This window comes from Chanos chanos, chromosome 10, assembly GCF_902362185.1.
Source record: "Chanos chanos chromosome 10, fChaCha1.1, whole genome shotgun sequence".
Taxonomy (NCBI): domain Eukaryota; kingdom Metazoa; phylum Chordata; class Actinopteri; order Gonorynchiformes; family Chanidae; genus Chanos; species Chanos chanos.
The window spans coordinates 37,847,397-37,874,235 of NC_044504.1; the positions used below are offsets into that span (position 1 = coordinate 37,847,397).

General features: G+C 42.0%; 2 protein-coding genes across 3 annotated transcripts in view; one reads left to right on the top strand and one right to left on the bottom strand.

The window, feature by feature from the left end:
- igfbp2b (insulin-like growth factor binding protein 2b) overlaps positions 1-1,645 on the top strand; it is a 16,986-nt gene extending 15,341 nt beyond the window's left edge. Inside the window, exon 4 of the mRNA XM_030785827.1 lies at positions 1,094-1,645. Coding sequence (XP_030641687.1) covers positions 1,094-1,252 — 159 coding nt within the window. The 3' untranslated portion in view covers positions 1,253-1,645. The remainder of the gene's footprint in view (positions 1-1,093) is intronic.
- Positions 1,646-7,586: 5,941 nt separating this feature from the next.
- On the bottom strand, positions 7,587-19,545 carry igfbp5b (insulin-like growth factor binding protein 5b). 2 transcript variants are annotated; one of them, XM_030785826.1, is made up of 4 exons: positions 18,847-19,545; positions 11,124-11,341; positions 10,802-10,921; positions 7,587-10,533 (listed from the first exon to the last, which is right to left on the bottom strand). In XM_030785826.1, exons 1-4 carry the CDS (start codon positions 19,178-19,180, stop codon positions 10,399-10,401), a joined length of 807 nt encoding a protein of 268 aa, XP_030641686.1. In that variant the 5' UTR covers positions 19,181-19,545; the 3' UTR covers positions 7,587-10,398. The 2 variants fall into 2 exon arrangements, with proteins under 2 accessions (XP_030641686.1, XP_030641685.1); XM_030785825.1 differs by having other exon boundaries at positions 10,802-10,930.
- Between the last annotated feature and the right edge of the window lie 7,294 nt (positions 19,546-26,839).

The window sequence follows — 26,839 nt, forward strand, 5'->3', positions numbered from 1 at the left end:
ATTGCCTAAAAGGAAAAGGATAAACCGTACAGTATGAGCCAAGTTGGCTCAGTTTGTCAGGAAAAGAGCTCAGTTTGATCCACAGAGAGTACCCTGTTTAAATCAAAGCTGTTCATTAGTAGTAGTTGTAGTAGTAGTAATAGTATAACAATTATTGTTGTTGTTGCTGTTGTCGTTGTTGTTGTTGTTGTTGTTGTCGTTGTTGGTCACTGGAACAGTAAGTGAAGCATGAGGCAAAAAGCTCCCCCTCAGGTCTCTTCCGCTGGCACAGCCAAACCCAGAGACACGGCAGAAGGACACAGAGATTAGAACTCACTGCAAAACAGTCAGAACAAAAAAAACAAAAAAAAAACACTCCCACACTCAACAAGGAATTGGCATTTTGTCAAAGGCCAGGGTGACAGTATCTGAAAGCAGTGAGTTACTAGGTAATAAAAATGTTTGCAGACTGACTGTGGAGAGCCTGTGGGAGGGTTTTTTTTTTGCTCTATAAAGTTAAAACAGTACTTCACTATGATTATTTTTCTACACTTTCCCCCACTTACATGCCCTTGATGTTAAAACCACTTTCTTTTCACTGCACGTCAAAACAGTGATATGGACCTATCTGTATGCTGAAAGTAAGCCCTGTAGGTAAAACAAGGACAGGCTCTTGTGTTCCCTCCCCCCTCCCCCGGAGAGGGGGGGGGGGGCTGAGTACATTGTTTTGATGTGAAAGCTGTTTTCCCAGGACTCAAAACACTGTACCTCAACACACTTCATTGTTTTTGTTATCATCTTGTTCCTCTCGCAACTGTCAGTTTTTGTTCTTTCTCATCGAAGGAAAAAATTGAAAGTTTTTTTTTGCCTATTTTGGTCCTAGCGTAAGCCATGTCCAGTTCAATTATGACCTCATTTTGGGAGTCCTCGGCAGGGGTTCGGCGAGACATGCTGTGACCAATCAGGCCCGGGATGCTTGTTGTTGGAGTTAAGCCCCGCCCCCATTCACATCCATCCGCTCTGATGACTGTACCACGTGCTTCATTAACCTTCCAAAACCCTCTCCCCCCTCCCAATACCCCATACCCCCCCCCACTCCTTTCTTCTGTTCTAGTGTCATATTTCCACCCACGGTCAGAGGGGTGAGTGTTGGTGCGTCGACCCCCACACTGGCATCCAGATCCCGTCTTCCCCCAAAGTACGCGGGGACCCGAACTGCAGCCAGTACCGCGTAGGACCAGAGACGGAACCCCCGACGCCCTTTCAGAAATAGAAGGAGGCTCTGACTCCGACCCTGCTTTGTTTCAGAGTTAGAGAGACAATCAGTGTTAAAGGAAGTTTAAGAATGCTTGCTGTCGTATGGTGTTAGTGTCCATTTAAAACACATGTGTAGTCCTGGTTTAAGTAGTTGGGTCTGCATTGTCATCCAGTAAGTGGAAACTTTAAGCGTGTCCATGGCACATGGCTGCTAAGGCAAGAGAAGGACAGATTATGTAACCCCCACTTTTCTCAATACAGGTAACAGTAAGATCAAATTCATAAAGTGTAAATGACATTGTCTTTTCCTCCTATGTCTCCTCTCAGAACCCCTGACAGAGAGAGAGAGGAAGAGAGGGAGAGAGAGAGAGAGGGAGAGAGAGAGAGAGAGAGAGAGAGAGAGAGAGAGAGAGAGAGAGAGAGAGAGAGAGGGAGAGAGGGAGAGAGGGAGAGAGGGAGAGAGAGAGAGAGAGAGAGAGAGAGAGAAAGATTCTTTTACTCATGTGACTGCATCTGGTTGTACTGGTATTCCAGGAAGCCCAGTCTCTTTTTCAACAAGAGCACAGCTGTTTAAGTTCAGAGAAAACACCGTCTCTATTTATTCATCCTTTCAGTTTGGAGTCTCAATAAAAAAAAAAAAAAAAATACAGTATGTTGTACTGTGAACTCACTAATACTCCAACGTCCATTTTATAAAAACAAAATAAACACAAGGACTGTTACCCAAATACCAATCTATTTTCTCATTTATTTATCCCAGAATAGCCAAAGCATTCCTTTATCTCTACTGGACATGTTCACTACCTCTCTGTTCTCTGTTTTTCTGTGTTAACAGAAACCTGTCTCACCCTTTCTCTGTTTACCTCTCTCTCTCTCTCTCTTTCTTTTCCATCTTTCCTTACACATGTTGAGCCTGGTTGTCAGATGCAGGGCAGTGTTTTTGGTTGGGAGCGAGGTCACGGTTCCGTGGTGTCTGAGTGTGGGGGGAGGGATGATGGGGAGCTCAGTGGTGACTACTCCCATCCTGACAGGGGTATAGATGGGGGGTGCTAGGCTGACAATGACAACTGGTTTATTCATAAGTTCCTATAATTAAAACTACAAAATGTAAAAACAAACAAAAAGTAAACATATGTCTTCTGTGCCCATGATTTATGAAGATTTGGGCAGTGATTTGTAAGTAGAGATGCACATTGTTGTCAGGTTTTTCTGTCTTAAGGATTTGTAGATATCGTTTGGTGTCAGACTGCAGTTGTATGGATAGGTTCAGTAGGCAGTTTGTAGGGGGATGAGGGGGGATGCCATCCCCCTTGGTAGCAAAATGACCAAAATACATCCCCCTATATACTCTGTAGAGTGGTGTCAGTGACCATTGGGCCATCCCCCCTGTTAAAACATAACAAATCGCCTACTGGCTAAGTTTATGAGATAAGCATATGAAACTCATAGACACACTTTTTTTTTATTTCAGTAATTAAAGAACACATTAGTTTGAACTTTGTACTGATCTGCAACTCAAATCTCTGGCTAACCAGAAACAAGCTTCCTAAAGAACAGCATCCATGAATTCTGCTGGATGGGCCTATTGACCTGTTTCTGCATATCAGCTCAAGGTGCACGACTGCACCCACCTCTCAGATACACAGTAGTCACAACTAATAAGGTATTACTACATCTAAGTCGTATATCATGCTTTCATTTTCTCTCTCTCTCTCTCTCTTTTTCTTTTTTTCTTTTTTAGCCTGTAGCCTACACTGGAGGCTTTATCTCGGTGTGTGATTCTGGTAAAGAGTATGTCGGTGACTGACGCCTTGGCTGTGTGGGTGCAGTTTGGGTGGTTTTTTTTTTCTTTGATAGAACTCTGTCTTGCCTGTGGTTATACTGTCAATGTTCCGGTACTCTGAGTCTGGCCTAGTTTCAAGACAAAGCAAAACCAGTCCCTGTGGGTTTTTAAACATATTGATTTGGCAGAGTGAGCTAGAAGAAGTTGGAAAAGTGCGTGCGTGTGTGTATGTGTGCGAGTGTGTGTGTGTCTGCATACGTGCATGTGCGTGCGCATCTGGAACGAGAAGGACGGAGGAAAGCAGTGTTTACCATCTGCTGCAGTGTAAAACCGTCAGACGTAGTCTCTGTTTTTGGAGAGTCTCAAAGAAGTGACAGGGGGAATTTCTTGGACAAATGAAAAGACTCTGTGTTGTGCCAGCGTTGGCCACCCCTCTCTCTCTTTTTGTTCCACTGCATGTTTCAGTCATGGGCAGGCACAGCCACGCTGGATAATCCTCTTCACCTGAGGAGGTGAAACTCAGCATGTACCACAGAGCGTCTCTCATCGGATTTATAATGGATAAGAGTAGAAATGATTGTGTTAGAGACAGACAGAGAGAGAGAGTGAGAGAGAGAGAGAGAGACAGACAGACAGAGAGAGAGAGAGAAAGAGAGAGAGAGAGAGAGAGAGGAAGCTATACATGTAAGCGAATGCAGTTATTTTGCATTTTAAAAGTCCTGTAATAATCTGAAGTATGATTAAACATATATTACCACTCAGATCTCTGACTCACTTCTCTTTCTTTGTTATTGCCATTACTATTTATGTTAATGAAGGAGGAGACGACCCAGAGGTGAAATGTTTCATTATCGTTTTAGTTCCCGTTTCGTTTTTCTTTTTCGCTGTGTGTATGTATTATGTATATACATAAGTTCTGACATATAGGTTAGTTCTGGTCATACATTCATGATTATTTTATCTATAACCTCTAAAAGTATATAACTACAAACACTGCAGCTATAAACTACATGCAGCTATAAACTACGTGTGTGTGTGTTACATATATACTGTATATACTATATATATACTATATATATATATATATATATATATATATATATATATATATATATATATATATATATATATATATATATATATATATATATATGTATGTATGTATGTATGTATGTATGTATGTATGTATGTATGTATGTATGTATGTATGTATGTGTGTGTGTGTGTGTGTATGTATATATAAGGAGAAAGTTAATTGTGAGCTGAGATGATGTCAGTGTTACCTCTCTCCTTTAGCTGATTGATACCTCTTGGTTTGGATCTGTATGATTGCTGAGCTAACAGATTCTCTGCCCGGGAGTGTGTTGTAACATGACAGGATGTTTGAAAAAGATCTCCCCCAAGCCGCAGTCGCTCTTGTTTTTTCCAAGTTCACACTAGTTTTGTCAGTCTTTTTCTCAGGGTGAAGTCACGGTGTTTACAGAAAGCTCCCTGCAGCAGAGGAGCGAGTGCTGATAATGCCTCTTTCAGGCTTTCAGTGGAGGATGAAATTCTAAAGCAGACTATCTTGCTTGCGGGGCTGTGTGGCGTGGAGAGGCCTGCGTTGTGATTAGATGTAGCCATCCATAGTTGTTGAGCTAATTAAGTAATAAAATGAGCATGAATGCTTTGAAGTCTAAAGTGCAGTTGTCAGTTTCTTTGAAGGCAATAGTAATTGTCATGTTCACAGCCTCACAAATCAAATCCCCTACACATGTTCGTCCCATGGGTCTGCTCTGTTTTCCTGTCCTTGATCTAGAATTTTGTGCGTGTATGTGTGTGTGTACGTGTGTGTGTCTGTGTGTGGGTGTGCGTACGTGGATGTGGATGTGGATGTGTGTGCGTGTGTGAGTGTGTGTGTTTGTGTGCGTGTATGCGCGCGCGCGTGTGTGTGTGTGTGTGTGTGTGAATGAACGCCCACTCAATTCATATTGTTATACTCAAAAACCACCTCGTACCTCCTGCACTTATGACATATTCTATTAAACCAGCTGTGGCCTGGCCTGAATGAGAGAGGCCACTGCTGTCCTGTCTATGGTGAATCCAGTACTTTACTCTCATTAACAGTCCATGTTTTAATTCAGGCCCCTTGGATTTCTTTTTTTTTATTTCTTTTTTAAAAGACAGAAAATAAGAGAGAGGGACCCAGTGGAATTCCAGGGTTCTTAACGTTGCGGTTTTCCAAATGCGCTGCGTTGTTCCGTGATAGATTTCCATGACATGGTTCTGCGTGATCTATCAGTGCTGCGGCCTTCCTCCGTAATTTGAATGTGGCGTTAGTACCTCGTGTCGGTCAGAGTTCTCCCTTGAACTTCAAACCCGCGCTAAATGACTTCCTTGGTCCTGTGCAGTCTCTTTGACTTCTGCTGAAAACCAGGTGACTAGCCCCTGGGCAGGTCTTTAATGTAATAAGCCCCCCCGCCCCTGCCCCCCCACCCCCCACCCCAAAATAAGCCCATATCCTCTAACATTCAGTTCCTTTGGGCTAATCTCCATATTGGCTTTCTGCTGCGTTTACAAAAAAACGGTGCTTTCCAAAATCTTAATCTGCTCATATTTTGGCATAAAACTTTTGTATAATATCATGAACCGTGTCATAACTTTGCGAGCTAGCCACACATTACATATCTCTGCTTTCAATAAATGTTTTGGCAATGGTGTGAAAGATGAAGTGAACTGAGGAATGTCCAAAGCGGATCAGTCAGGCCGTGACAGTTACGTTTTCCATCGTGACGTACAAGAGCGTGCTCCAGTATCGCCCAGTTTGTCCTAGGACACACCAGCTCCCGTCACTCTCAGAGGCTCCAGTCATCACCAGTATGGTACTGCACTGTTACCATGACACCTTGGCTTTCATTTGCATGGAGCCCGTTTACTGGCTGTGTGTGTAAATCAGGAAAACCAAGAGCGGTCTCGTTTTATCAGTTCAGCAATGATTTGAATTTGTTTGAATGTGTAGTCCTAGAGAATGAACGCTTACTTGTTAAGGTTTAATTTCTTTCTCTCTGACTCATAGTTACTGTTCTTGTGCAAATTTTGCATAAAAAAAAAGGCGGTAACTTAACTGGACAAACAAGTCAAAGTACATGACTGACTCCAAAATGAGAATCTAGATTACATAACTTTATTTAAATAAATGACGAATGAGAGTGCTTAAATGAATACATAACTTTATTTAAATAAATGCTTTGTCATAACAAAAAAAGACAAAGGTTAAAAGAGTACATAAATTACAAGTTGAATAAATATTACACAGTGATATTCACTTTCTTTAATAATTTGAGATTTTTTTCTTTCTTTTTTTTTTTTTTGTTTTTTTATTTGTTTGTTTGTTTTTTTTGTTTGTTTTTTTTTATTAAGAGTTCCAAATGCTGAACATTTTCACGTTCTCCTGCCACAAGTGGGTCTTAATCACATGCTGGTTAACACCACACGTCAAGGTGATCAATCATCAAGTCTTTTCTTGTCCACTAAAAAAACAAAAAGTTCGTTATGCATTCAGGAAAAAAGAGAGAATGAGAAGCTGACATGACTGCTCTAGTACTGAAGACTGTTGATCTATGGTTATTACATTAGTTTGACCAGGCAGGAGACTCAGGCTCTGAGAGAGACACAGAGGAGGAAAATCAGCATGCAGAGTTCAGCTCAGTCCTTCCCTTTTCCGTTTCTCACGAAAAACACAAACGAGATTGAGTTCATTGCCACCCGTTCAATCAAAAGCCTTAAATTCACATTCTTTATGCTGTCCATTGAAACAGCTGGGTGGCAAAGGTCACACTGAGGTGATGGAATGGCTTTTCCATCTCAACTGAGGCATCCTTGGCCGCTGAGATCGTCACATTGTTTTTAATTCTCTGTACAAAAAAAAATTGGTTTTGATATTTGCAAGAAAGCACCACCAATTTTTAATTTTTTTTTTTTTTTTTTTTTTTGTAGCAGGGGACTGTGTAAGACATCGCGCCCTGTTTTGTCTGTCCTCTCTCCAAATGAAGCCTTTGATGACCTTTGTGGAAAATCACTCAGAGGTCTGTCTGGCCGTTCTCTGCTCACTGTTCATCTCTGCCACTCAGAACCTGAGAACTCCTGTAACCTATCCTGCTACCGGTATCTACTGTGTGTGTGTTTGTGGTGTATGATCCCCCACCCCCCCCTCGCTTAAAAAGGGGGAGGGGGCGTGAGGTCCTGCGCAAGATCACCGCCCAGAACTCTCACCCTCTCTCCTTCTCCCCGGAGTGGTACACATTGTGTACCTGTCAGGCTGCGGATGAGCAGACGGAAGTCTGACTGTAACTGGTAGCTATGTATGGTACTGGTATCCCGTACTGTGTGTGAGTCTGGGTCTTAGGCTTGTTCCAGGCAGCCTGTGTCATACATACTCAGGCAGAGTGCCAGGCTACAGGCCTGCCCCTGCTCCTTTAGTGGACATGGAGGTCAATCTTTTTTTTTTTCTGTTGTTGTCGTTTATTTTTTGTTTGTTTGGTTTTTTTTGGTTTGTGACGGCCTTACAGAAAGAAAGTTGTCACGTGGCAAAAGAAATGTTGTACGTATATAAGTGCAAGCTGCTTTTTTTTTTTTTTTTCTTTTTCTTTTCATTTTCAGTGGGAAGGGAGCACATTGCGTGGATAAATAAGGCCCACAGCTAAATCAGATGGACACAGTGGGTTGACCCTTTGCTGCGTTAAAGGCTATTTGTACAATTGAGTTTATCACAATTTTGAAAAAAAAAACAATAAAAACAACCTCGAAAACCTCACCCACATTGTCATCTTTCCTTTATGACATTCCATCGATACATTCTGTGGACCTGTGATTCATTGTCTGACAAAGAGAGAAATACAAAACCTTTTTTTTCTTTCTTTTTTTTTTTCTCTTTTTTTAACTTGTTCTAGCGTGAAACTGAGAGATAGGGTAGTTCTCAAAGCAAAGTTGATGGCCAATCTCTGTACACTGACTCTGGATGGCCCCCTCCCATGAGTAAATTCTGATCACTGGGGCGTTTTCCAATGGGAAATGTAAGCATGTCCACTGTGGCAGGCAATAACTTGTCTTAGTCTCCGCTGACAGCAGCAACACTATCAGGAGGTGGAGCATCGCGGCCTTGGTGAATATCCCTGTTTGATGCACGTAGTTTGATTGAAAAATGACTTAAATTACATACATTTGCAGTCACTGTCAAAATTCAATATTCAGCTTATTCGTAATGAACAAAACAAAAACAAAAATACAAATAAAAATGAAAAGAGAGACAGAGGTGTGCCTGCAACTCGAAGCTGCTTGTGATGGAAGTTGCCCCTGTGTCTTTGCCTTAGGCCCTCGGGAGAGACGGGCAGTGTAAAAGCAGACAGCTGTTTGAACAATACTTGTGGCTCTCAGTATAGTACTCTTTACATTTCACTGAACTTGACTGAGGTCCCTTGTCAGTTGGAAAAAAAAAAAAAAAAAAAAGGATGGATAGCAGGTTGTCATCCCCCTTGGCCACTGTGTAACATTCACATCACTATTCAAATGTATTTGCATGTTGAAAGGCACTAAAACTCACACACAGACTTACATAAAACTACGCATCAAATCACCCTGTAGCAAACGTGCCGTTGTTAAAAAAAAAAGAAAAAAAAATACAATAGAACTAAACAATGCTCTTGAAATGATATTCAGAAATGTGACGTTTTGTTAAAACATTTTGGAGGGAATTTAAAGTCTATGAAAGGCATGTTTATAGGAGAATCAGTGAAGTCTGATTATAGGTTGAATGGATGGGTGGACAGCTTGGATGGAAGTAGGCATATTGACTGGAAACTAATCAGTTCTTTCTCCAAGCAAGATTTCTCTGCAGTTGTTTGTCAAAACATTCATTAATCTATAGTTAAAGAAATCATACCAAGGTAAGACCTAAGGTTAAAAGTGTAAGGAAACCACTTGGTTAAGGAACATGGCTCATCAAAGGGCAGTCGTTACTTCACTGAAGAAGAAAGAAAAACAACACAAACAAACGAGCTACTTTCCTCAAAGGTGACCATCTGAACATCTTCTGCATTTCGTACACCATCACCACTGAGAACTTAGTGTCAAATGTGCTAGCAGATGTGTCACGCGTGTAATTCGGCATAAGACATCAAAAGCTTTGACCACGCTAAAGGAATTTAGAATCAGGTGGTTTGTGTTAAAAGAGCTCTAAACTCTTTTCTGTACTACATCTACAGGTCAGGATCTGCAAACATGGAAGACTCCTCCGTTTGTTATGTGGAGCAATGTCCACTGTTGATTTGTGTCTCTCAGCATGACGGGGTCTGTGTATAGAGACGCAGTCGGCTTCAATAGCTTAACTACAGAGTCACGGAGCCACCTCAACAGGTCTGTCTGATCGCATTTCATTGTTTTTCTTTCTTTCTTTCTTTTTTTTTCTCTTCTTTTTTTTTTTTTTTTTTTTGTAAACGTGCTGCTTACAGAAATTGGCTGAGGGCAGGCATGTGTGAGAGATTCAATCTAAAATCTACTTCAAGTGCAGGCCAGGGGGAAAAGCATGCAACAGTCAAAAAGAGGAAAATGGACATTCTTTTGTAAAGACTCGCTCTATATTCATCTTTCACACACATACACACACACACACACATACGCATGCACACACAGACATATACACTGAACTTGGTGAAGTTACACGTTTCCAAGCAGGTTCCGCTATGAGTAAGTGCTTAGGACCAAATACCCAGATAGAGATGACTGCAAATCCCTACCTTCTCCTATTTCCATTTTTTTTCTTTTTTTTTTTCTCTTTTGGAGAACAAATAATAAACAAAAAAACACCAAATGGTTCTTCCAATACTACCAGATCCTGCTATCTCTCTCCTCTGACATTCCAATATCAACAGATGTGAAAGACCTAGATAGCCCTGTTAAAAATCAACATGCCATATACTCGCTTTCATTTCCTGTCAACTTTAAACATTATGCTGTTCAGACCCCAGTTTCTATAAAAATATATAATTGCATGTATATATTTTTAAAAATTGTTTTCTGGGACCCAGCATTTTTACACGAGGCTTCTCTGGAGAACCTCTGGCTTTTGCTAAGTCCCATAAGAAAGAGATGAGCACCCAGTCAAAAAGATTCTTGTGGTATTTTTTCAGCTTTGACATGTCTGATTGAGTTTTTTTTCCCTCTCTCTCTCTCTCTCTCTCTCTCTCTCTTTCTCTCTGTCTCTTTTTTTTCTTTTTTCTTGTGTGTGTGTTCCTTTTCACATCAAAATCTCAAAGTGACTGGCGGGTGGACAGGTGGGAAGAAAAGAAGGAGGGGGCGGGCCCTGGGTCAGGTGACCGGGTCAGGTGATCAGGGGAGGGTGCTTCTCACTCGTTGTTGTTGCCGCTCTCCAGGTCCTTGCACTGGATGTTCCCGCCGCTGTAGTCAGTGCCGGGCAGCTGCACGCCGTACTTATCCACACACCAGCAGATTCCCCGCTTCCGCCCACGGGAAGGCTTGCACTATAGGGGGCCAGAGGATAAGGGTCATATGACTGACTGCTACAGAAAATTACACGTTACCAAGCACGGCATTACGGGATTGCCCCAACCACATGAAAAGGCATTCTTTGAACCCACCATCCCTTCCTTTCTCACACTTCTGCCTGAGTGTGTGTGTGTGTGTGTGTGTGTGTGTGTGTGTGTGTGTGTGTGTGTATGTGTGTGTGTGTGCGCGTGCAAGTATATGTGTGTGTGTGTGTGTGTGTGACTAGAGTGACAGAGCACTCACCTGCTTGCGTTTGAAGAAGCCTTTCCTGTCACAGTTTGGGAGGTACAGAGAGAGAGCCATAACTCGGGAAGTGTCCTTCATCCCCTGAATGATCCCATCCAGCTTCCTCCTGCAGGGACCCTGTGCCCCCCACAACACCAAAGACACATTATCATTCTCCCATTTCGCGTAGCACAGTAGTGTAAGAGCATTGTCAGCGTACGGGTTCTCAGTAGTGTAAGAGCTCACTGCATTGTCAGCGTACGGGTTCTCAGTAGTGTAAGAGCTCACTGCATTGTCAGCGTACGAGTTCTCAGTGGAACCAGCGCGTGGTTGAACTTACAAACTCAGGCTCATGCTTGTCGATGGGGATCGGGGAGTAGTCCATCTGTCCGACAGATCGCAGTTTCTCCTGCTGCTTCATCCTGTCCTTGCGCAGGGCGTGGACCTTCCTGCTGTTGATCTGGTCTTGTTTGGGGTAGAGCGGAACTTTGGCCTGCGGCAGCGAATCCTCGGCCGCGTCCGTCTTCGCCGCCTCATCGTGCTCTTTTGATTCCCGATCTGCGCCACACAGAGAGATTGTGATGAAATGAGCGTGATGTCCTCTTACTTTAACGTTCGTCTGAGGAATTACAATTTCAACATAAAGCTCTAAGACAGAAAATAGATTCGGTCATTAAAAAAAAAAAAAAAAAGAAAATTGACATCAGCTACACATAATGACCAGGTTTGTGTGTGTGTGTGTGTGTGTTTTCTATAGGAGCCTTTGTATATTTGTATTTCCAAGTACTTAATTAGAGTCTGAAAATAAACATGCAAGCAACTGTTTTCCCACCAAATGTTTCCTTTGCATTTGTTTACAGAGGGTGAGCAGAATCAACAGCTGATGGCTCTGCCCTGCCCCCAACCTATACAAATGCAACCCCCCCCCCCCCCCCCCCCCCCCGAAACTTAAACAAGGACAGTGCTTGATTTCACCCCAAAAAAAAAAAAAAGAAAAGAAAAAGAAAAGAGGCTGCATTTCCAATCCAGTCTTCACTTCCTGTTTTATGTCCAACACAAAAGGGTGTTTGTGCCTTTTTTTGATGAATATTTATAATAATCTCATATTGAAAAGATATCAATTCTGCTTCGTATTTTAGTTGTAAATCTGTTGATTTCGAGAAATCTTGTCTACCCACATATCTTTTGTCATGGCAAACAGAGGCTGGCATTCACAACTCTCCTCACTGTTCTAAGCCATACTTGGATCCTTTGAAGCCACAGTAACCATGGTACCATGGAAACCACACACTTTTGACTGAGGTGGACAAATCCAAGGCTGAATGGAAACTGTCTGTGTTTACACAAACCGTTTAAGAGATGAACAGTGATTAAACAATAAGCAATACCAGATTACTTTAAATCACACAGGTTAATGGGATTTTAGGTATGTGTTTCCACGAAGTCTTAGTCATGCTTAACAGACGTTTCCCACGCTTATAACAGTTTATGATATCTAAAGGAGAAACTCTTTTTGTGATATCTTAAGTCAGCTCACCTTTAGCACCAAGAAATCCTGGAGTACAGGTATCCTTCCGAAAAACAGCTCTCTTACCAACACTTATTACAGCACTGATTCATGGAATAATCAGCCAGGGATGAGATCAGAGAGAAGACTTAAAATGTTTAATCTCAGAATGTAAGAACCTTCGAAGGAGGTGCTTTGAGAGAATTTACATATGTGCCAGATTTCCAAGCCTGCCTGTACAGTAAGTGAGCTCAGGGAGTATTGCAGAACCTGCCAGGCCACGAATGCACACGAGTGCCAGTGGATGCCTGTGGTTATATTTATCCAGCAAGGAAATCCAACAGAATGGCAATAAGCAGACAGTCAGGGTCGAACACTGGCCTGGTAGCTTGCCAAGTATTGTTGAGGGCATGACCATGTGCTATCATAAGACCAGTGAGAGTATGATTAAACATGATTTAACTAACTAACGCTACAGCACCACTCCTGTTCAAGCGTTTGACACTGCTCCGAAAGGGGACAGGGTTGTATCAGCGCGCTGCTGTTGAAAGAGTCTGTCTGACACTGCAGACATGGGGACATTGGGGGGGGGGGGTGATTACCGGAATTGGGTTCCTGGCTTCTGAAGCTGCAATCAGAGCCGTGCTTGTTTCTTTGAAATGAATCTGGCGACTCATGACTTGGTAGACTAAAATTTCTGACCAGATTTCCCCTGCTGGCCTGCTTTGCCTGTGATACAGCACTCGGGATCTCTTATCCATACGAATGGCCTCTTTGCAAAAAAAAAAAAAAGTAAGAAAAATGGCCATGTGCTGATTTGTGCAGGTCTGAAAAGTGTATGTATGACTGTGGTCAGTTCGTTAACTTAAGGGAAAACAAGCAGTTCTCCGTCCAACCTGAATAAACTGACATGAGCTACAACACATGTTTATGGAGCTTTCCAAACTTGTGGTTGGTTTTGCAAGTTAAGAACATACAGACTGGATACACCCAGATTGAAAATCAACAATGCACAAAGTCTACCCAAAGCCCATTTGCAGACAATCGATCTCTCCCTCTCTCTCTCTCTCTCTCTCTCTTTTTTTTTTGGAAACCGCCCAATTCATCTTTTCTGAGCCAGACTCTTCAATGCGGGGACAAAACTCACTTTTTCCATGCTCAGGGTCCCCAGCTTGTAAAGGAGGCTTAGCTGGTCTGTGTTTAACATCTGAAACAGAGCCAAGTCATTGGAACAAAGCCAAACCAGTGGTATCACGTGCAGCCCCTCCATTAAAATAAGCTTTGTAACGAAAGCTTAAGAGGTATTGGTGTCTGTCTCTGTCTCTCTCCTGTGCCTTGCAAAAAAAAAAAAGTTTTCATTAAGACAAGAGAAACTGAGCAGGCAAAGAAGGTGCATCTGATATGGCTCACTTTAAATATTAACATATGTGCCAGGCAATTATACTTCATGAATATCCAACGTTTCTTACATCCTCAGGGCTCATAAAGAGAGCCAGTCTATCAGGTTTGTTTTTTGTTTTTTTTTCCTTTTCTGGTTTGGTACCCTCCTCTGGGCTGATGATTGTGAAATAAACAAATAAACAAACAAATGGGGACGGAGCACTAGTGAGGTGTTTCTGAAACGCTCACATAACCTTATTTTAGCTGCACAGTACCATATGCTTTTACTGCGGTAGTAAGGTACTGACTGAGCTAGATTCTGACGTTGCTGTTTTTTTTTTTTTTTTTAAAGCATAATAACTTCAAGCAGAACATCTCAAAGAGCACGTTCACATACACAAACAGTGTTTTGAACACCGATAGCCCAGGAGAACTAGTCTTTCACTCCATTCATTGCTTTGTTCAAGCTACTGGCCAACCATATCTCCTATAGCCAGATTCCACTGTTTAATATTTAAAGCTTGGACGGATTCCATGGTGCGATCATGCAGTTGCAGGAGAGCGCGATGGCTGAGTCGCTGCAGAGGCAGTGTCTGGAAAGAAACGTGATTCAGTCTTAAACCCACGAAACCAAAGGCTTTTCAGCAGAGCAGTAAACAAGGTGTCTGCGTGGATGGTGCAAGAGTGAAATGTTGTCAGTGACTGATGGAGGACGAAAACCCAAATTATAAAAACAATCAGATGACCTCTACTGTCATGCAACAGGCTGTAATAGCCTTGCGGTCTGACTGCTAACGACCATGCCTGGTGCTACATTTTTGAACCAAAGCAAAAGCAACTCATCAGCCTACTAATCTTATTTGAGACCAGCATGAGCAATCATCACCCTTTCTCTCTCTCTCTCTCTCTCTCTCTCTCTCTCTCTCTTTTTCTTTTTTGTTAAAGTCATGCTGAGTTTGCTGGCCTTAGTCATGCTAAGTCTATTTTTCAAACTGGTAAAAGTTAATCAGCTCCCTTTTTTTTTTTTTAGGTTGGTTGATTTAATTTCTCAGTCAGCAAGTAGGTCTGATAAACCCTATGAATCCAAATCATATCAGCTGGGTCAATACAATTGTTTCCTGCCTCATGCTTTTTTCTCAATATGTACAACAGCAGCCTGCATCTGCTGGTGAACAAAGGGAGTCTTTGTATATGCTTTGCTTTGGGGCAGGATGGCCCAAAGCTCAGGACATAAAATTTCTCCTGCAGCTATGAACCCTGTGGCTGCATTTCAAGGTGCAATGACAAACAGAATGTCCATTGAGACTGCTGGGAGCAAACTGTTTATCTAAAATGTAATTCATTGCCAAAACAGGCACAGGAAGTGACAACAGTCCTCTTGCAGAATCTGTAGCACAGAAGGTACGTCTTGTCCACGGCATTCAAAGACATCGAGATGAGGTACAAGCCACTGCTATCCTGTGCAAACCTAATTTTGGTTTGAGGTCTCACCCCACATCTGAGTTTGGGTTTTCTCAAAACCACACAGTCAGACACTGTCTTTCCAAGGATCTGAACCATCTTAAGACAATTGCAGGGTGTGATGCTATCTGGACTCCTTACACAAAGGCAACTATTTTGGCTTGTTCTGACTCCTTAATCCACTTGCTGGGACTCAACGTTTAGGCACACGTATTAAGTACAGTTGAACCTCAGTGCCTCAGGAAAGAAAGCAGGCACCTTTTGTTCTCCCTCGGTGGAGAAACTCGACACCGGTGTGTCCCCCCCCCCCCTCTCAGTTCGTCCTTGAGCCTTAAAAGATTTCAACAGGCTAGCATCTTCAGCTCAAAAACCACATGCCCCAAAATTTCCCCTACTTTCTCATAGCAGTTTTAATTTCTCACATGATCTGAAAATCAGTCGGAGGCAAATGTATGGTAGTGTAAATGGTGGATCCATTGGAGTCCAAACTGATTTACTCAGCCAAACACATGCTCCCATTTAAACCCCAGCATGAGGATGTCACAGCCCAAGAATCACATGGTCCTGACAGATTAGACTACTGTGTGTGTGTGTGTGTGTGTGTGTCTGTGAGTCTGTGTGTGTGTGTGTACAGATTTTCTCCACAGCTGTAAGCCACTAAGCCATCCAGGTGTCAATGACAAATACACGCTAAGCAGAGTGCAGTTAAACGTTATTGGAAGAAATAAGTCAGGCTTGCAAAATAGTTTCTTCACTGTTTCACTGGAGGGCAGCTGGTTCTTTCATGTGTGCTTGATGTCCTACTCCAGATTCGTAAATGTGAATCCAGGTTAAGTCACTGCTGGTCTTTTACGGTAAGAAATGTGCATCTCATGGTACAATCGTTTATATTTTTTGGTTTACAACACAAAAGAAAAAAAAAAATAGACGAGGTTTTTGGCCCACACAGACAGTTGGTAAATCGATGTTTTCTTTACACAGCGCAACATGCTTGTTCATGTGCGAGTCAGGCTTACTAGATCTGAGGTCTGTAATCATCTTTTTTGTATCTTGGCATTGGGACAGTCTGTTTATACATTGCATAAGACTCTTTCACAAGCCGAGAGGCAAGAGCTCTTCCACCATGAAGTCATATCTGTTGGCATTGCTTCCAAGGCTCAGATGCTCCAGGGTCCAAATTGTGCATTATGTGCCCAAACTTCAAATGGCCCTCGCAGTCATTACTGAGCTCTGCCCCACTTAAAAGAAAAGAAAACAACACAAAATAGCATTGCAGCTCAAAGGCCTAATCAATCTTATACTTTTGAATCCATGCACAAGGGCTCGGTTCAAAAGGGCTCATCTGACATTTGTACAGTAGTCCACACCCTCCTCAATAAAAGCAAACTGGGCATCTTCCACTGCTGAGTATTTGCAATGTGAGTTCTTTGACTGAAAATCTATGCCCTGAGGGACTACATACAATCAGTGGAACTGATGTGGAAAAAGATCTGTGGACAGATCTCTGGATGATGTATCCATGATATTTAGTCTGAACTGACAACCGCTTGATCAAATAGTTCAGATTCTGATGGGGAATTCATGGCATTTGCCATGCAAAAGGGTTATTTCCAGTCTTCATTCATTTGCCCAGTAGGCTCTGGTATGCAGTGACCACCTCGGCTACATGGCCTGTTGTCACTTGAGACAATGTTTTGTGATGATCTTGACAGTTAGCCATAGCCTTTTATTACTAAGTACCACGTTCATGTGAGCGTGGCATCTCAGGGATCAGACGGAGCTGAGTCTAACTCTGGTGCATTAATCACCAGCACCAACAGTCCCTGGGGATGCTGCTCACGTTGAGGCATTTGTTTAATTTCCCCCACGGCCATCAAGCACCTCGTTCCAGCCTCTTCCCCTCTCAGTCACTCAAGTTTAACTCTTGCTCTGTTTCATATGTCAAACTGTGAAGCTCCTTTATTAGTGGGTCACAGGAATGGGTGAGTAAGAGACAGGAGAATGAAGCCCACAGTCTCAAAGCTGCTGAGGACATTTAACCTCTCTCTGTGCTCGCCTGCCCAGCTGGTAAAACCAGGCTGAAACTAAATAGCGCTGGGGTCTAGAAGCCCTCCTCTAAATCCATCCCATGTTTGTTGAGCAGCGTATGGGGAGCGCCTCCAGATGCATTCTGCTGAATCACTGTCGCGCGACTATGTGCCCAACGCAATAGCAGAGGGGGGAAAAGAGTCTCTAATTACAACTGTGCTCCACAGAAGTCAAGACTCAAACAGACAGACTTCAGGTTTCAAAGCATGTGTGCGTGTGTGTGGGTGTGTGTGTGTGTTTGTATGTGTGTGTGAGAGAGAGGGAGAGAGAGAGAGAGAGAGAGAGAGAGAGAGAGAGAGAGAGAGAGAGAGAGAGAGAGAAGTACTACATGACAAAGGCAAAGTATTTCTGTCTGATTGTTTTTGTTTGTTTTGGGGGTTTTTTTCTGTCACCAAAGGGAAAAAAAAAAAGGTTCTACTGTCTCTTCTATTTTTGGAACAATGCCTGTGGAACTGAATGAATTCCATTCTCATGCTGTTTCATGGATTGATGTTGCCTCAAGGGCTTGAGGGGGTAGGGTATTTCATCACTGAGAAGGCGCACTGGAAATGAGCCTCTTATAAAGATGCCATAACCCAACACTATAAATGGATTCATGAAAAACATAAGCATTATGATGGAAAAAAAAAGAAGTCAAATATTAAAAGCTTTCCTTGATACAGTATTAGAGTGAATCAAGCACACATATCCAAACCACACTCAACCCCCCCACACCCCCCCTCACCCGGATTTAATCTTTGAACAGTAATCCGACTCTCAACACCACCCACAGATATAAACCTAAATTCAGACTAGCCAAGATCTGTACCAGGAACTGTATGCAATCTTCCCCCAAAGAGGGCATTCATATCACATTCAGCGGAGTGGTGTACAGTCCGAAGTTCTCCGAGTTCATATACACGTAACTATAAAAAATTTAAAAGTCATATCAAACATACCAAGGACTATCCACAAAACTCTTTTATTTTACTGCTAACAAAGTAAGAGTATACGAGTTTTATGGCGCAAGATAGAAGGACAGAGAACAGGAGTGGGGAAAATGAGCCATACGTTTCACAAGACAATCGTAATTATTCTTGCTTGGACTTGGATCTTAAATAGAAGAAAAAGAACATAATCAGCGCTGTTCAATGCTGATTTTAATTTTCATTTACCCATCCCCCTTTTCGAGCAGTTAAACTGTCGTTTTAGGCCATCTTTGGAATCACCACAATTGCATACCATTGCCGTTCTGAACACGTGCGGACATAGTGACACGATTTGGATTCGATGTAAGCATAACAACCGCCAGGCATGCACATCATTCAGCTATGTGAAACAATGTTTCAATACAACATTCACATGACTTTTCATACCAGAAATGAGTTATTATGACTGCGTGAACGGCACACAACAACGCCAAAATCGAAACGAATAATAAAAACGACAAAGGTAACCGGTAAATGGATGTGCATGCAACGGAAATTGTTGGTTTGATCTGGTGTAATACTGACATTCATTCAAAGCTCTTCTTGAGTCATCTTAATGAAAGACTATCTATGCTCCCACTGTTAATTCGGGGCAATTAACGTGTACGGAATCGAATATTGTAGCCTTTTCTCCCTGGTAGACTGAGCCAAGAACTTACCTATTGGCGGATGAAGTGGTTTGTATCCTTTTTCATTTGTGCAGACTCCTCTGCCGTGTAGAAGAGCGTGAAGAGGCTTTTCTTCACCGTTCCGAGGCAGACACCGAAGCCCGTGTGTACATGTTCCAGTATACACACCGCACGCCTGACCTTCGGCTAGGGCGCAGGTCAGGCAGCAACCGCAGCCTGGTTCCTTCACAACCTGACAACCGACAGGGACCGGTGGGCACATAGACAGCGCTTTCTGGTCGCATGGCTCACAGGGCACGTATGAGCCAAAGCACCGGGACAGACCCAGGAAAAATGTAACCAGCAGAAAAATATTGAATATCATATTCTCTTGTCACTTGAATTACCTCCGATAAGAATTATGAACGAACTGATCAGATGAGCGAATTATTATTACTCTTATTCTTTTGTTTGCTTCAGGTCATCAGATTCTTGAAGCAATTAACAGAAACTTTGGAAAAGTCCGTATCCAAAGTCAGTAGAGGCAATGATCTTTAAAATAATTAAGTGCTGTGTATTTGTTTTAAAGCATCCAATTGTTAAAGTCGAATCTGTGCAGAATGCAGAGTAAGAATTTACTTAAAAAAACATTCCTTTTTGATAGAAGTAGGCTATTGCTCGGTCAATGTGCAAGCAGTTATGTTCACTAAAATCTGGACTTGCCGATCCCGATACTTTCCTCCTCTGAGAAGTTTTCTGAGCCGACTGATCAACTTCAGACCGGGCTTGCCTTTTTAAAAACAGCCAAACCCAAACCCCTAACAATGAATAAGCCCAACAGCGGTGAAGGGAGGCGCACTTGTTCCAAATCCTGGCAACGCGCCAGCGTTTTTTTCCCCCCTCGGCAATAGGATCAGCCTTTCACGCTGAAGGCTAAGTGATGCCAAGTTTGAGGAGCAACACAAGACACAACACAACCAACGAAACCCTAATCAAAACATTTGAAAGAAAAGAACCTCTCGAAAGGCAGAATGGAATATAACGCGCACTGTGTAAACAAGCCCTTGAAACAAGCATTATTGCTACCCGCCGTAGTCGCAAAGCGTGAGATTCGTCCACGTATTAGGTTACTCGTTCCTCCGTCAGCCGCCTTCGAATTTTAGGCACACGACGAACGCCTTTAGACATACGTAGCAACAAGTAACATAGAAACTTACTAAGGAAAATAACAGCATGAGTCTGTTCTCATCAGTGAATCATTTTGGTAAATTTATGTTTGCGCATAGTAAGATCGATTCGGATGGCATACATTACTGGGAAAATGAATGAAACATGCCGCGCAGTTAGACTGGTTTGAAAGTAGCAGGGACTGATACGGGAGAACTCATAGTGTATCATAGTGCCTCCTGCGATGAGCGAGAATTCTCTCGTGCTCAGAGCGTGTGAAAGCTCTTCGAAGATGATCTGAGATCTGTCTCGATAGGAGCTGTCTTACCTACTAAATCAGTCGAGCTAATATTGCGTTCTCTTTTGCAGTGCTTGACTGAAATTAACCGTGACACTTAAATGGAAGGGCGATTTTTTTTTGCATCAAATCTTAGATGTCCCCCCCCCCCCCACTTTTGTTAAAACTACTTCACCACAACATTTATTCAACTCAGTGTATCTGTGGCAGAATTTAGGAGTGCCGTCCTGTTCTGACCTGTGTATATGCCTGTGCATTAGCGCTAAACCCTGTAGGGGAGATATGGCTCCAGTCACGAGAGTTTATCTCCTGCTATACATGCTCGCCTTGCGACGATGATCCTTGTTTTGTATTTTGGATAACTTTGTTCCTGGCTGCCTATTTTACTCTAAGAATAGCAAAACCTTAAAACCTGCACCTGCTCAGTCTACCGGATGCACTATTTGATTTGTTTCATATCAGCGAGGCTTTGTGTACATAGATGTGAGAGCGGATAATTCAGCGAAACTATATGTGCTGAAAAAGGTCAACGCAGCTATGAAGGCTGCTCGTCGTTCAGCTCTGAGTTTTTAGAGATTACCTTTGCATGTGTTCCACACGGAAATCTCATCAGAGAGCTAAAATATGTTGTCTCCATCACTAAAATCAGTCAAAACTACTGCATTAGTGAACTATGTGATCCTCTGCTTCATCGCGTCTCTAACAGTCATAATTTCGTAATCTGAAGCTGTATCATATTGCATCATTAATTTTCTAGCCTTATATGTATCTATTCATTCTAATCATGAGCCGCAAAGGTGGAGGTGCTTGAGCCATAAATTACTTTTACAGATGGCCACTAGAAGGAGCTATTACCAATGACAAGAACCCACTCATGAATTGAAAATGGATTAGGCATGAACTACTCGTCTACACTGCATTTAAAATAGGTTTATCTGAGCAGTGACTGTAGATATAGTTTCTGTAAGTATGTTCATCCATATATTTTCGAGTTCTTTGGCCTTTTTAAGCAGGAGTACATTTCTACACTGTCATAGGAGGTTTCTCTTTTTTATTTTTTATAATATATATATTGTAATGTCCATGCTATGTCTGATCCTTGACTGGGATATAAAGTGTCAGACCTCCATGGTGCAGTCTAGGGTTCATTATCTTGGAGAGACAATAAAAAACAGGATGGCTTTGTCTAGAAGTTTCTGGAAATATATCCCAGTAGGTGACAGTCAGATAAACTGTGGTAAATAACATACCCTTTTAACACCAGAAAGCACCACTCAATGGGGGATATTTTTTCTGCTTTTGCTGCAAAATTGTGGCTTTTTTGGTATATGATGTATGTGGTGTGATGTCAGATGTGTGTAGTGTGTAGTGTGTGAGATGTGATGTGTGTGGTGTGTGTGAGATGTGATGTGTGTGGTGTATGTGATGTGTGTGGTGTGTGTGATGTGTGTGGTGTGTGAGATGTGATGTGTGTAGTGTGATGTGTATGGTGTGTGTGTGGTGTGTGTGATGTGTGTGGTGTGTGAGATGTGATGTGTGTAGTGTGTGAGATGTGTGTGGTGTGTGAGATGTGATGTGTGTGGCGTGTGTGATGTGTGTAGTGTGTGAGATGTGTGTGGTGTGTGAGATGTGATGTGTATGGTGTGTGAGATGTGATGTGTGTGGTGTGCGAGATGTGATGTGTGTAGTGTGTGAGATGTGATGTGTGTGGTGTGTGTGATGTGTGTGGTGTGTGTGATGTGTGTGGTGTGTGAGATGTGATGTGTGTGGTGTGTGAGATGTGATGTGTGTGGTGTGTGAGATGTGATGTGTGTAGTGTGTGAGATGTGATGTGTGTGGTGTGTGTGATGTGTGTGGTGTGTGAGATGTGATGTGTGTGGTGTGTGAGATGTGATGTGTGTAGTGTGTGAGATGTGATGTGTGTGGTGTGTGTGATGTGTGTGGTGTGTGAGATGTGATGTGTGTGGTGTGTGAGATGTGATGTGTGTGGTGTGTGAGATGTGATGTGTGTGGTGTGTGAGATGTGATGTGTGTGGTGTGTGAGATGTGATGTGTGTGGTGTGTGAGATGTGATGTGTGTAGTGTGTGAGATGTGATGTGTGTGGTGTGTGAGATTTGATGTGTGTGGTGTGTGAGATGTGATGTGTACGCTATGAGACGTGAGACCCTAATATCATGTACCAGACACTCAGTTAACTCAACATTCAAAAAAAAGAGAACTCGCACTTCCAATAACCTATGGGTTCTATTTAACACTCGGCATGGTATATCCATAATATATACCGTAGGTGTGTATATCCAAGAGAACTTTCCATTGTAAATGTCAGTTTCACTTAGTCAGGCCTGCGAAGGATGTTTTAAAACGTCTGTCTTCACTGTAACGTTGCTGTGACAAGACGCAGCCCCATTTTGAAGTTTAACTGTTACAAGTCCACTCTACACGTCCCTAATATCCCATCCCTACTTCATAAAATCCACAAGAAAAAAAACAAAAAAAAACCCCACGCTAAAAGAAACTTTCTAATGTTTAAAGTTGCTCAATTTCTCTTTAAATAAACGACTTAGAGAGCTGTCACATTTCGATCGCTCTGGTCTCTGAAATATTTACTCTGACTGAAAATATTTGCTCTCCATTCTTTGCTTTTGTATGTTTAGTCACCCACACATAAATAGTTGAGTTATTTTCAAATCACACATTGGGAAAAGAGCTTTTTGTTTCCACAACAGTGAATATCATTTGCATAGTTTGTGACCAAATGGTGACAGTGAACGTATTGTAATGTCAGCGTAGGCGTTTGTAGTATCTATTTACTTTTAACCTTGACGAATTGCATGCATCGCCCCATGTGACTTGTGCTTGTTAAAATAAAATAAATGTATAGATGTTCCTCTTGTTATTGCAACACATCTGGCTATAATTTAGCACAAAAACTACAAATTGCTGTGAGCTTGTCGATGCTTATGAAATGAAAGACTTATAAAGAGTGACTTATGACAGACAAAACATTTCTTTCACTTGTACTCATGAGAGACTTATGCATCAAAGTGAAAGGAAAAGTGTTGTGAGAGAACTGAGGAGGTACCTAGAAAAAAAAAGTCATTCATGTCTGTTTTGGATGTAAAGTGAAAGTATAGGAGCATTTAACAGAGGGGTTATTTTAGCAGGATTTTTTTTTCACTATATGTAACACTGTATATTTTGGCAAGATTTTTGTATATACACACACACAAAAAAAAAAAAAAGTATCGGAAGATCAAAAGACTAATTGACATACAACGTTTATGAGGTTGCAAAAATCATAAATGTTCAAACAGTATGGAGGTCTGGACTTTGAGAGAAGCCTATGAAAAATGTATCTCTGTATAAAAGTGTGTTTCTCAGCCCCTGGAACAGAACAGTTTCTCTGACAGATTGTCCTGGAATTCATCAGCTTTGTACTGATTTTCAGAAATGAAAACATGGATGAAACCAGTGAAGAGACTTCCAGAGGTCAGGCTCCCTGGACTAAAGAATCTAATATTTGGCTTGAAGTTGAAAGTAGTCAGTAGTTTCATAAATGAATTAGACAACAGATATTTATTAAAAACTAACTGGGGGAAGGATCCAGATACTGCGCTGATGCCTCACAAGTTGTTGGATGAAAGAGTTTGAATGAGCTGTTTGATTGAAAGCAAGCATGTGGTAAAATATTAAGAATCATACAGGGAATTCCTTTCCAAAATCTCTCTCTCTCTCTCTCTCTCTCTCTCTCTCTCTCTCTCTCTCTCTCTCCCTTTCTCTCTCTTTGCCTCCACCCCCAGGTAGACTGACTTAAGTCATTACATGTATGAATATAACTGAATCCAGAGACTTAAACAGTTACCAAGCAAATATGGCACATTAAATAGGATACATGAAAAACCTGACAGACAGACAGACAGACTGACTGACTGACAGATAGACAGACAGACAGACAGATAGATAGACAGACAGACAGACAGACAGACAGAGACAGATAGATAGATAGACAGACAGACAGACAGACAGACAGACAGACTGACAGACAGACAGACAGATAGATAGACAGATAGATAGATGCACTTTGTAGCACAGCTCATTTCATTCCCATCGATCCATGTTTGCTGATATTCATATTCTGAGCATGACTGATGGCAGCTGAAGATAAATAAGCAATATAACATGTCGCACGTCAAAATGCTTGAAATGCACACGCTGACAGTGCAGGCGGACTCTCGTTTCATCATTAGACAGTATTTATTTGTGAGGCGTAGTCTCTTGCATATAGGCCATATTGCTGTCAGTTAATGGAGCCTACATCAGCACTTGGTCGTTAGAGTCAAATGTTAACACTCTGTTGATTGGATAGCTACACAAATAAACAATGATTCTCCGTTGCTTGTTTTCCTCACCAGAGATCATCCATCCAGTTTCGTTCTTATTTGGAGAAGTGGGGATCATTACATCTCACATTCCAAAACTTTTCCTTTTTTCTTTTTTTTTTTTTTTTTTTGCCTTGTTTGGCACCCTGCCTTTATGAATCAGTGCATGTTTGACATGCTCCCATGTCACTCATGGGTGTTGTCATTACTGGGGCGCAATGGCCTTTTCTTCTTCCAGCAATCCGTCTTCTTTGACAGTGCTCTCCACAAAATATGCGCTATGCACACATCACAATGGCGGTATTGTTGGATTGTGTGTTCACCCATTCAGAAAGGTAATTGTGTCTTGGCCGCAAAGAGCACTTTGCTATAATGTGTTCTGATCTTTTTCAGTGACTTAGCGGAGTGTAATGATCAGGGTTGTTCTGAGCTGAAACCCGTTTCAGTGCAGAGGAGTTTTGCCGGACCACAAAAGAAACCTCAACAATTGTGAGAGTTCCAGCTCATTAGTTCATTTGTCAAGAGTTTGTCTTCAGTTACAGGTTGATAGAGGACAGTGGCTCTTTCTTTCTTTCTTTCTTTCTTTCTTTCTTTCTTTCTTTCTTTCTTTCTTTTTTTTAACTAGATGCCAGTTTTTGATCAGAAAAGTGGTTTGATTTCAGTCAGGGATCACGCTGTGTTTTCCTTTCTGCAGAGAATCTTAAAAAGGCTCAGAGAGTGGACACAGAGGGTTATGCTGACCATATAATTAGGTAGTAAATTATTTTGAGGTTTTAAACCAGAGGAAAGAAGGCTTTCATTTTATTCACCAACTGACAAGAGAGCTTTACTTGGCCAAGGGCTAAACATGCATCTCAACCCATCATTATGAACAATAAACCTGACAGTGACCAGTTTATTCTCGCAGTAAGGCCCTGTTTTGATACTGAACTTGTGAATTTCACCCCTGTCTTGCAAGCAGTGATGAATAGTAGTAAAATCATCCACAACAAAAGCATATAAGTTTCCTTCACAATGAATTTGTATCACTATTTAAGAAAACCATTCGATTCAAAGCTTTGGTCTGTAATGCTGCTGGTGAGGCCTTTAAAACTCAGTTGAACAATGAGAGTGAAGAAAAGAGGAACAGTAGGCTCCTTCATGTAATTTATGGATGGACCTGAAAAAGAAAAAGACAGATTTTGGCTGATAGACAAGGTATCTCAGTGTTACCATCAAAGTTTTTTTGGTTGTGGTTGTCGTCAAATATCCCACTACTTGAACTGTAACCAAGTGTGTACCTCACATATCTTTTTCAGTCAGGAGAACTTGGGGAATGAACAGTTGTACTGTTAGAGAGAGAGAGTTGTACTGTTAGAGAGAGAGAGAGAGAGAGAGAGAGAGAGCAAGAGAGAGAGACAGAGACAGAGAGAGAGATAGAGAGAAAGAGAGAAAGGGAGAGCTGCAAGGAATTTTATTTGAGATACCAGTTATTCTGTTACTGGGAATCTGCTTAATTAGCTAAGGAGATTGAAAGAACTTCAACTTTTTTTCTTTTTTCTTTTTCTTTGATGAACTAAATTTAAAAAGTTGTGGGCCAGGTACCTGGAATATTTTTTTCCACTGAGGTGAGATTCACTTGAAAGAGGATTTAGAAATGTGGGTCAAGGATACATTTTAGGTTGCAGTCAGATGTGTAGACTACAAACACACATGTAGTGGACCCTCATGAATGTCTACTGATGGCAGATTGGAGTGAAAAAGAAGAAAAAGACTAAATAAATAAACAGGGATGGACAACCTCGCATTCCTACAGTCTCCACAAACTGCTCCCTCATCATGTTAACAGTTAAAATATTCATTCCAAAGCCCCGCCCAGTTATACCAGTAGGGCTTGGCCGTCAAGGGGTAGACGGAGAGGTACAGAGGGCATCAACCTTATCTGGCTGCCCCGAAAATGTCTTTTTGTTTCCTTTTGCTTTCTACTCAGCAGGGATACTTGTAAGCTTTGGGAAACAATCTGCATTTAAACCCAGTGTGGAGGACTACTGGCCAGACCCAAATGCCCACACTGCTAGGAGCGACGGGAATTTTTGCACTTGTTCATGGTAGCCATGGTCACCGATGTTTGTTGGACCACTTTTATATGTGCCAATGAATTTTGGCATGTTGTCACATTAATTTAGCTGCATCCATGGCAACGAGTTCCCGTTACCACGG